Source organism: Sinocyclocheilus anshuiensis, unplaced genomic scaffold (assembly GCF_001515605.1).
Source record: "Sinocyclocheilus anshuiensis isolate Anshui unplaced genomic scaffold, SAMN03320099.WGS_v1.1 scaffold1823, whole genome shotgun sequence".
In the NCBI taxonomy this organism is placed as follows: Eukaryota; Metazoa; Chordata; class Actinopteri; order Cypriniformes; family Cyprinidae; genus Sinocyclocheilus; species Sinocyclocheilus anshuiensis.
Window position 1 is genome coordinate 444061 of NW_015549711.1, and position 12228 is coordinate 456288.

General features: G+C 35.6%; 1 protein-coding gene across 1 annotated transcript in view; it reads right to left on the reverse strand.

Moving 5' to 3' along the window:
* Nucleotides 1–5416, reverse strand: part of adam19a (ADAM metallopeptidase domain 19a) — a 104521-nt gene extending 99105 nt beyond the window's left edge. Inside the window, exon 1 of the mRNA XM_016450114.1 lies at nucleotides 5240–5416. Within this exon, the coding sequence (XP_016305600.1) occupies nucleotides 5240–5363 (124 nt within the window). The 5' untranslated portion in view covers nucleotides 5364–5416. The remainder of the gene's footprint in view (nucleotides 1–5239) is intronic.
* Nucleotides 5417–12228: the final 6812 nt, after the last annotated feature.

The following is a 12228-nucleotide window of genomic DNA, read 5'->3' on the forward strand; positions in this document are numbered from 1 at the left end:
GCAGATCTGCTTGTTAACCAGGGTTCAAAGTCCAAAGCGCGAGGAAAATCTGCGCTGATACAGTCGTCAGTTGCTCAGTCATATTTTTATGACTTTTTACAAGGCATGTGACAATGCGATACGTACGACGTATTCGTAATGAGACTCATTCATAAATCTCTTGTCAACAAAAATTAGCATTGAGGTCTTCCTGCGCGTTTCCGCCAAAATAAAAGTTGAGATGTATTCGGCCTTCGGCCCTGTGTTTAATTTTCTTCGGTTTCCGCTTCGGCCAAGAATTTTCATTTCGGTGCATCCCTAAAACTTATGTCATGTATACATACACATTTGTAATTATGAAGTTATATTTTAGTACATTTAACATATATTAATTTTAAAAGCAAATTTAAATACATACACTACACTTAAAATTACAATCAAGTAATTTACATGAGCTAAGATCAAAATTGTCAAGAGTCAAGATATTAAAAGTGTAGGCTTTAAAGCATGACAAAAGATGATTAATGATTAATAATAAAGAATTAAAATGTACTTTAAAGCTAAGCTACTTAAGTGTGTTAAGAAATAGTCATGAAACTGTACTGTAAGTTCACTTAAGTAGCCTTTTATTTCAATATTATATTATCTTCAAGTACATTTTTTTAAATATACTTTTAAAATTTGAAGTACACTACAAGTACACATTCAACACAATTTAATATACTTTTTCCACAAGGGCAGCATGCAGTACAACTTGATAATATTCGGAATTTGAAGTACATGCTGTATTTAAAAAGACAGAGAGGATTTATAATGATGTACAGTGGAACTACAGCTTGAGAAAAGATGGCGTTATAATAAGATTCCATGCCACAAAAGTCGCTTTCACGAGGAAAAACAACCATTATCTATTGTGTGAGCCAATTTATAAAAGTCATTAACATGATGGAAAAACTGTAGTCCAGGGACTAATGGAACATTCCAGGAACAAGGGGCTTTTTAGACATACTGATGAAACCCAAAGTCATCCATCTTTCTTCTCATTGCATAAACATAAGGCGTATAAATGAATAATGGTGATATAACTAACCCATGCAGCTTTAGCGAGCACAAAGCGCTGTGAGTAGACCACTGCAAAAAGCCTGCCTTATTTATAGCTCCTGTGTTATGTGCATATTTCAAATAAGTCTACAATGCATGAACCCAGGCCTTCCTCGTAGAGAAGAATTCTTTGAACTTTTATACTGTAGCGGTTTGTATTTAATTGTGATGCAAGCATTATCTTCCACCATTTATCTCATTTGCAGTTTTTCAAGCGTTCACATCATTCTGCAACAAATAGCACAGTATATAGAAAACACGCAGGCTGTCCCCAGTCGAATAGGACTGTTTACAGACTATTTACTATTGAATCACAACACTATTGATATTCCTCTTCATATTCTTTTTTCTCTGCAATTAATTCAGCATGAACAGCTTAAAGTACAGACCTATTTCAAACTACACTGTATTAGAGTACAAGAAAATTGTTTGACTTCAAAATTTCCCATGTAATTCTAATTTGTTACTTGCCAGTTTTTGTAATTATTTGTGAAAATTACTAGCAATTTGAGTAAACTTTTTCTTTTTTTCAGTGTGAGTATTCAACGTTTTATGAATTGAACAATGTCACACTGGTTCTGGTGAGTTTTTTTTTTTTTAATAACTAACTAATTGAAAGTAAATTCATTCATTTAAGTGAAAGCTAGACTGGTCAGTGTTTATAATAAATATTTGACACTATGAGTATCTGAATGACAGGCAAGGAAAAGCACATTTTGTGAACAAACTGAATAAGCCGGAGATTGCACCCAAACATAGATGAATAAAGTTTTATGTTCAGCATAAAAGTAATCCTGAAGTCCTCCAAGGCCAGCTTTACTACGGTCGATACCTGTTTTGAGATGAAAGATGGCATCAATTAACAACTTGCATTGTATGAAAAGAGAGAGCGAAAGAAAGACTGCAGAGATACAATAGACATTACTATGTAGGAAATCGATTGTCCAGATGAGTGGTCAGTTATTCCAGACAACAGAAATTCATTAAACAAATATATTTGACTTGAAGTATTTTAGAAAGCTATGTGTAATAATCTAAAATAATAATCCCTTGACACAAAAACTTTTTTTTTTTGGTTTTGTAGCCTCTTTTGTCCCAATATTCTCAGTATAAGAATCAGTACTTATAATGTTTTCACTATTGAAAACTGAATAGGCAGTGAAGTCATTTTAATATTTGCATTCTAAATTGGGATTTAATTTCTTGGATTTTTTTTTTGCATTAACAATGTATATTGGTCTTTTCCTCATTAAATATATAAATAAAGCAGAGAACCTGCATTGCTTGCAATCAGCAATATTAGGAAATGCAAATATATTTTTTATTATTATGTCACAAGACTTTCTTCCAGTTTAAGTAGAAGTAACAATAGGCTAGCTTTGTGCATAATTAATAATGTAGGTATAAACAAGCCATAAGTATGTTAAAGGGATAGTTCACCCAAAAATGAAAATTCTGTCATTAATTACTCACCCTCATGTCGTTTCAAACCCGTAAGACCTTCGTTCATCTTCGGAACACAAATTAAGATATTTTTGATGGAATCAGAGAGCTCTCTGACCCTGCATAGACAGCAATACAACTGAAATGTTCCCAAGTCCAGAGACGTAGCAAGGAGATCTGTAAAATAATCCATGTGAAATCAGGGGTTCAACCGTAATTTTACGAAGTTACGAGAATACTTTTTGTGCGCAAAAAAATATAAAAAAAAAAGAATTTATTCAACAATTCGTCTCCTCTGCATCACCCTGTAGTGCCATTTTGGAGAGTATCCGCTGGACGTAAACAACGTATGCTGTTCTGTGTCAGCTGCGTCACGTGGATATGCTGTTTTTATTCAGATCAAATCACAACAACGTAGGAAACAGATCCGGCATGACGCAGCTGACACAGAACAGCATACGTTGCTTACGTCCAGCGGATACTCTCCAAAAAGTCGTAATTTTTTTTTCTTTTGCGCACAAAAAGTATTCTCGTAGCTCCGTAAAATTACGGTTGAACCACTCATGTCACATGGATTATTTTACCGATCTCCTTACTACGTTTCTGGCCTTGGGAACATTTCAGTTGCGTTGCTGTCTATGGGAGGGTCAGATAGCTCTCAGATTCCATCAAAAATATCTTAATTTGTGTTCCGAAGATGAACGAAGGTCTTACGGGTTTGAAATGACATGAGGGTGAGTAATTAATGACAGAATTTTCATTTTTGGGTGAACTAACCCTTTAACATCAACTTCTTAGCTCAGCAGAATATTTGCTCTTGCTAGTAGCTCTTGCCTGCCATAGATAATATCTCTAGCCTTGTTATAAATGCATTAAAGGTCTGTCACACAATATGGAGACTGAAGCTCAGTGCAGGTCCCAGAGTCCCCAGTCAAATCTCAGAGAGATGTAGCAACTTCTCCAAACAAGCAGGACAAGCAGAGAGTTCGTGTCGTTTCTGTTGGAACAGGACTGTACCTGATATCCTGAGACCAACCGCCTGTTTGAGTTTCTTTAAACCACACAGTGTTTAAATGACAGAGTAGTGATGCCTGTGATGAAATATTCTAATGGGAAAAAATGGTCAACGGTCTTCCGTTTTCTCTTTCATTTGCTGATCAGTGAAAATCTGGGGTGTTAATAAAGTGAACTTCTTGAATGCTGGGTGTCATGTTGTGGTTTGTAATACTGACAGACAGTAATGGATTTGCAGCATCAATAACAGTTGGTTTTAATGGAGTCCATCACACATCATTGTTTTACACAACTGAAAGACTGACTAATGTCTAAAGATCAAATCGATTTGTTTTGTGCCATTCAGTGGTTTGACAGAAATGTGTCGCTTTTAAATGGGGATTCTGGTTGTGGTCCTCTAAATTTACCTATTATAGCCTACATTAACGATTAGTCTACTTCTGAACAAGAAATAGGGGAAAAAGAGCATGTAGGTTATAAAAAAAATCTGAAATATATTTAATGCAATTCTTTTAAAAGTTTGTTTACACAGACTTTATAATGACTTGATCATTTTGCATAATAGCAGCCCAATAATTAAATAAATATCAAACAACAAAAATATTTAATCACCAACTAGAACCTATCGTTGTCGTGAGCAGCCTACTATGATTTCAGTATCTACTTTGTTATGTTGTAGTTGCTACAACATAACACTTCTAAATTAAATAAGTAACCACTCCAGATCATTCATAAGTGTTTTAGATCCACTAAACGAATCAGCTCCGAAAAGAGTCATTCGTTCGGGAATCGTCACGCAATTTTTCGTTTGAGATGCATTTCTTTTATTCACTAAAAATTCGCTTTTGATTGGCGATGTATGTTTTTGATTAAATAAAAATAACCGATTTGTGTAAATCGATCATTTGAGATTAGGACTACCGGTATGATTTGATCCACTAAAAGGAACCGGCACATAAGACTCACTCATTTGGAAATCTGATTACACTGGTCTCGCTTGATTGTTTTTGATTCACCAAAAAGAATCGACTGATAAAGAGTCATTCGTTAGGGAATCTTACTAAACTGGGCGGTGCGCTGCGCGGTTGTTTCACGATGTGGATTTATAGTATCAGCGCTGGCTGCGCTATATAGGTACTGAATAGTAGTGCAATAAATACTGGCAGAACATTTTAGCTCAGAACTTCGGATGCATGTTCCAGAATTTATGAATAATTCGGTGCTTTTAAAAATGCAGCCGGTTATGAAAAACCGGTACTCGTAAATGTCTCAGTAACAGTCGTTCAGCTTTAACTGTTGGAGAATCACAGTCTATGAGCTTACAGCTAGCTGCATGTCACATTTTCTACCTGGCCTTGCAATTTCAGTTAATATCAATATAAAGCTGCAATCACATCTGCTTATGTCCTGAAGCATGCATTAGTGTAAACAATCAGCAGAGACTAAAGTGGTCTTGCATTAGTCAACGTGGGCAACATCATCGTCATCCTTATGGAAGAGAAATCACTGATGAATTATTGGTCAGAAGAATTTGTTTAAACGATAACCAAAGCAAACAATGTATTTACGCATAAAATCTACACTTTTCAAAGTTATTGAAATGCGTATCCCCCGCAAGAAAACTTCTACACGGATGCGCGCAACTGGTTGATAAAGACAACAACTTTCCAAGTAGGTTCTGGGTAAGAAAGCGGTGTCTTACCATCCTCCCGAGGATTTCCGCCTACAATTTCCAGTAAACCGTTAAAGAGAAAAACCGATAGCATTACAAGCACATATCGTGTCGATGAAATGTGTCCGTTTTTCTGTCTGTGTTTGGTATACATCCCTGTGGCTCTCGGTGCTGTTCTCCGTCTCGCCTCTCGCTGTAGTCACTCGCCAGCGTGAGAGAGGAAACAAGAAGAAATAGATGTAACTGAGTCAGCTAAGCTCTGCCCTCTTGATTTGCGTGAGCCACACGAACCGTTATATGTTCATTAAACTGTCCTACTATGAGCAGGCAGAGAACACAACCAAGGAAGGAAGGGTAGGAACTGTGAAGCCTTGGACACTTGAAAGCACGCGCCAGGGCTTTCCTCCGGGCATAGTGAATAGCCGATATGGCTCAATGATCACTGTATTCAGCAGACCCCTGCAGAGAAAAAAACAGCTTAAAGCAGCCTAAGCTGGTTTGCTGGCAGAGAGTTCGTGTCGTTTCTGTTGGAACAGGACTGTACCTGATATCCTGAGACCAACCGCCTGTTTGAGTTTCTTTAAACCACACAGTGTTTAAATGACAGAGTAGTGATGCCTGTGATGAAATATTCTAATGGGAAAAAATGGTCAACGGTCTTCCGTTTTCTCTTTCATTTGCTGATCAGTGAAAATCTGGGGTGTTAATAAAGTGAACTTCTTGAATGCTGGGTGTCATGTTGTGGTTTGTAATACTGACAGACAGTAATGGATTTGCAGCATCAATAACAGTTGGTTTTAATGGAGTCCATCACACATCATTGTTTTACACAACTGAAAGACTGACTAATGTCTAAAGATCAAATCGATTTGTTTTGTGCCATTCAGTGGTTTGACAGAAATGTGTCGCTTTTAAATGGGGATTCTGGTTGTGGTCCTCTAAATTTACCTATTATAGCCTACATTAACGATTAGTCTACTTCTGAACAAGAAATAGGGGAAAAAGAGCATGTAGGTTATAAAAAAAATCTGAAATATATTTAATGCAATTCTTTTAAAAGTTTGTTTACACAGACTTTATAATGACTTGATCATTTTGCATAATAGCAGCCCAATAATTAAATAAATATCAAACAACAAAAATATTTAATCACCAACTAGAACCTATCGTTGTCGTGAGCAGCCTACTATGATTTCAGTATCTACTTTGTTATGTTGTAGTTGCTACAACATAACACTTCTAAATTAAATAAGTAACCACTCCAGATCATTCATAAGTGTTTTAGATCCACTAAACGAATCAGCTCCGAAAAGAGTCATTCGTTCGGGAATCGTCACGCAATTTTTCGTTTGAGATGCATTTCTTTTATTCACTAAAAATTCGCTTTTGATTGGCGATGTATGTTTTTGATTAAATAAAAATAACCGATTTGTGTAAATCGATCATTTGAGATTAGGACTACCGGTATGATTTGATCCACTAAAAGGAACCGGCACATAAGACTCACTCATTTGGAAATCTGATTACACTGGTCTCGCTTGATTGTTTTTGATTCACCAAAAAGAATCGACTGATAAAGAGTCATTCGTTAGGGAATCTTACTAAACTGGGCGGTGCGCTGCGCGGTTGTTTCACGATGTGGATTTATAGTATCAGCGCTGGCTGCGCTATATAGGTACTGAATAGTAGTGCAATAAATACTGGCAGAACATTTTAGCTCAGAACTTCGGATGCATGTTCCAGAATTTATGAATAATTCGGTGCTTTTAAAAATGCAGCCGGTTATGAAAAACCGGTACTCGTAAATGTCTCAGTAACAGTCGTTCAGCTTTAACTGTTGGAGAATCACAGTCTATGAGCTTACAGCTAGCTGCATGTCACATTTTCTACCTGGCCTTGCAATTTCAGTTAATATCAATATAAAGCTGCAATCACATCTGCTTATGTCCTGAAGCATGCATTAGTGTAAACAATCAGCAGAGACTAAAGTGGTCTTGCATTAGTCAACGTGGGCAACATCATCGTCATCCTTATGGAAGAGAAATCACTGATGAATTATTGGTCAGAAGAATTTGTTTAAACGATAACCAAAGCAAACAATGTATTTACGCATAAAATCTACACTTTTCAAAGTTATTGAAATGCGTATCCCCCGCAAGAAAACTTCTACACGGATGCGCGCAACTGGTTGATAAAGACAACAACTTTCCAAGTAGGTTCTGGGTAAGAAAGCGGTGTCTTACCATCCTCCCGAGGATTTCCGCCTACAATTTCCAGTAAACCGTTAAAGAGAAAAACCGATAGCATTACAAGCACATATCGTGTCGATGAAATGTGTCCGTTTTTCTGTCTGTGTTTGGTATACATCCCTGTGGCTCTCGGTGCTGTTCTCCGTCTCGCCTCTCGCTGTAGTCACTCGCCAGCGTGAGAGAGGAAACAAGAAGAAATAGATGTAACTGAGTCAGCTAAGCTCTGCCCTCTTGATTTGCGTGAGCCACACGAACCGTTATATGTTCATTAAACTGTCCTACTATGAGCAGGCAGAGAACACAACCAAGGAAGGAAGGGTAGGAACTGTGAAGCCTTGGACACTTGAAAGCACGCGCCAGGGCTTTCCTCCGGGCATAGTGAATAGCCGATATGGCTCAATGATCACTGTATTCAGCAGACCCCTGCAGAGAAAAAAACAGCTTAAAGCAGCCTAAGCTGGTTTGCTGGTCTGAAATGGTCTCTCAGCCTAGTCAGGCTCGTTTTAGACTGTTGGTTTATGACTGCTGTAGGAAAGCCAAAGCCCATTTCCACCACATAAGGATGCTTCTTTAAAGAAAATAATAAGAAGAAAACATTTGTGGCACAAATTAGAAGATAGTAAGTCACAACTATGAGTCACGACTAAAAACGTCTAAATTGTGACATTAAAAAGTCAAAATGATGAGATAAAAGTCTTAATTACAGTATGTCAAACGTACAAATGCTGACATATGTCATATTGGAGATAAAATCTCAAACTTATGACTTTTTAATTTCATAGTTATGACTTAGTAAGTCATAATGTTGACTTTTATGTCATAATTATGATTTACCCACTTGATATTTTTTTTCTTATCTGGCAGGAATGGGCTTCCATAGGGAAATAGGCTAATAATAATTTAATATTCAGACTAATATGACTGTTCTTGAATTCTGGGAAAAGCTCTATTTTTTAAAAACATTTGACCTTTAAAAGTAATACTTTGTTACAAAACTTAATTCATATACATTTTTAGTATATTTTTACTTAACATAGCCTATATAATATATAATATGTGACCCTCAACCGCAAAACCAGTCATAAAGGTCAATTTTTTTGAAATTGAGATTTATGCATCATCTGAATAAAAAAGCTTTCCATTGATGCATGATTTGTTAGGATTGGACAATATGTGGCTGAGATACATCTATTTGAAAATCTGGAATCTGAGGGTGCAAAACAAAAAAAATCACAATACTGAGAAAATCACCTTTAAAGTTGTCCAAATTAAGTTCTTAGCAATTCATATTACTAATTGAAAATTAAGTTTTCATATATTTATGGTAGGAAATTTACAAAATATCTTCATAGAACATGATCTTTACTTAATATCATAGTGATTTTTGGCATAAAAGAAAAATCGATAATTTAGACCCATACAATGTATTGTTAGCTATTGCTAAAAATATACCCTTGCAGGTGCTACTTAAGACTGGTTTTGTGGTCCAGGGTCACATATAATATAATATAATGTAATATAATATAGGCTAATAGTTTCACCTGCACTTTTGAATTCTGATGTTTCCACAATTCTGCATACATTTTTTATTTTTATTTTTTCCAGCAGGCACATAACAGCATTGTGATCCAAGATGTAATGCTGGCAGAGCGGCTGTGGGCCTGGGAAGAAAAAGCCCCACAATGAAACAATGGATCTCTTAACAGAGCATGTGCAGTGTGGTTTCTGTGACTTTATCATTACTCAGTCACAAGGAAATGTTATATCCATTCAGATTTTAAGCACAGCAATACCATCAAAACCAGCACACACACAATAGGCCTCCTGCAACTTTGTACATCCAAGCCATAAAAGAGATTGTGTAGAGCCAACCAGTCTTGTAATTCAAACTGTGGGAGTTAAAGCTTTGGCCAGCTGCCTGCAGTTCTTTGCCTAAAGAAACATACAATAGTGTAATATATACTTTTGGCTCCACGGTGCCATATGCTCTGCCACGTAAGCTTTGGGAGTACAAAACAAGCCACAGAACTGAATCAAGGATTTAGAGTGCTCAAAAGTTAATGCACATGACAGAACGCTTGTGGAAGGTGGTGTGCCATGACATGTCTTCTTGCTTCCCCACATCAAAAATACTCTTTTCATCATAATGTACTTTTATACTATATTATATTCAGGTAAAACCATTATTATATTATATAATATTATAAAAAAAATATATTTTTTTTTGTCTTGACTTATATCAAGTACTTGAGAAGCAAGCAGAATTACTTACAATACTTAAGATTGCTTTTTTTTATATTATTGCGTTAAGTAAGTATGTCTGCCTTTTCACTGGACTCACTGAAAACTTTGAGTGATATCCCATCTTCTAGGGTCATGCCAGATATACACCAGATACCTTAGCCTGATGAAGCTATGATAAATATTGCATTTGCAGACAGATGAGAAATGATTTATTTTTGACCCTGAGTTATGTCTTTCATAAACTCATTTTTGGATGGCTTATTTAATGGAAGAGCTTGTAGAGGTCTGGTGAAATAGATCTGAAATTAGAACAGTAAATCTTCCCAACAGGTAATTTGGCTATCGGGCTGTCAGATGTGAGCTAGGATATAATCTTCTGCCCCCGACTCTCTGGTGCACCTCAGCTCAGTCTTAAAAGGCAGGTGGCTTTGCTCAATGATCAGAGAGGGCTTTAATCATGACTCAGTGAGGACCCCTTGTTGACCCATAAACCAGAGGAGTACCACATGTAAATGAGAGCAAATAATCAACATTCATGTCGCCAAGAAGGTGCTTGCACAGAAAGTCTAAGTGAGTTGTGCTGTTTCGTGATTACTATGTAAATGTGAACTATTAAGTAAAAGGTGTTAAATTATTTTGTTTTGTTCTGATTAGATTATGTAAGTAGTGAAGCCACATTAATTAGAATGCAAGTGGGAATGATAAGCTTCAAATAATGCATAATGTAAAATTTTGAATAAAACATGATCTGAGTTTTCTAAGTAAATACTTAGCAGATTACTTCAATTTTAATTTATCACAATAATACATGCTATTAAAGGGAAAAATTACAAATCTGTCAATATTTATTCACCTTTGTGTTGTTCCAAACCTGTATGACTGTCCAAACCTGTCATGCAACACAAAAGAAGATATTTTGAAGAATGTTCGCAATCAAACAGTTTTGGTTACAGTTGACTTCCATTTTACCAAAACAAATTTCCATTTAAATAAACGAATATTCGAATATTTGTTTTTTATGAGCCCAAATATTCGAATACAACATTTTTGAAAAATGCCCATCGCTATTTAGAAGACTGTAGGGCACAATTTAACACTTAAAAATGTTTGGAAGTGTAGCCAGGAGTAAAATTTCTATTTTTAAAGAACTACTGAGACATTTATCATATTTTCATTTCTGTTCCACAGAAGAAGAAAAAAAAATCATACAGGATTGGATGAAACAACGAAAATAATCACAAAATATTGACTGTTTTGCTTAAACAGCCTATTATAGGTAATCTCTCTCTCTCTCTCTCTCTCTCTCTCTCTCTGTGTCTCTGTCTCTTCTGCTCTCTCTCCATCTCTCTCTCATACACACACACACACACACACACACAATCATGAAACACAGAATGTAGAAGAACAATGTCAACATCAGCCAACAAATATTGTAATTAATAAATAAAGGCATAACATTTTAAACATTTATGTCAACTTTCCCAATTTGACATTCATGAAATATTCTTAAGCACACAGTCCAACCTTAGGTAAAATCTTAATATTCAGTTGACTGTTCTTCATTCAAAATGAACGAATCGTTCAAGAACGACCCAACACTAGTTCAGGATCGTTCTTGCTGCCGGAATGGTACTTTTAACGTACACATACAGTAAAAAATAAATTAAAAAATAACAACTTAATTAAAACATGCTCCTTTCATAAGCTGCGTTCCTTTAGGCTAGACTCCCATGTGTTCATACTGAATTGTGAGCTGGTGTTAACATTATTTGGTTTGGTTTGGCTTTACATTGAAATGTCATAATCTAACAACTTAATTAAAACATGCTCCTTTCATAAGCTGTGTTTTTTTAGGCTAGACTCCCACGTGTTCATACTGAATTGCGAGCTGGTGTTAACATTATTTGGTTTGGCTTTACATTGAAATTTCATAATCTACTTACACCACTGAGCTGATGTTAAGCTTATAATCAAAATGATGTTATGTGACAAGGCTCAACACTATGGTATCAGAGTGCTATACTCTGTAAAACCTTTTTACTATGCCAATAAAGCTACTTAAATTTGAATTAGTCAATTTTTCAGACCATGTTTTTGTTTATGGTATTTAACACTGATTACTTTCATGTGACTGATCAAGCTATTATATGAAGCAAGAATGAGTAACAAAATGCTTTCTTTGTGTCCAGATTTGACTAATGCAAAAACTTTGATAAATATGTCTTTAATAATGTCTAAATATATATCCAAATACAAGTAACTAATTATGTGGGAATCCAAAGTTCCCAGCCACTATAGGGAACAGTCATGTTTATATATAAAGAGCTAAACAGCCATCTAGTGGTTACACGATAGTATTACAGGTGATAAATGGTGAATAAGTTAGAGATAAATATTTGAATAAATATTTTAGTAATATTTTGTAAAAATCCCCTTAAATTACAACATGTTAAATAAAAAATTATTACTGTTGGTTCAATTATTATTGAACCAAATTTGTGTTTAAAAAATGGATCAGTAGACAGG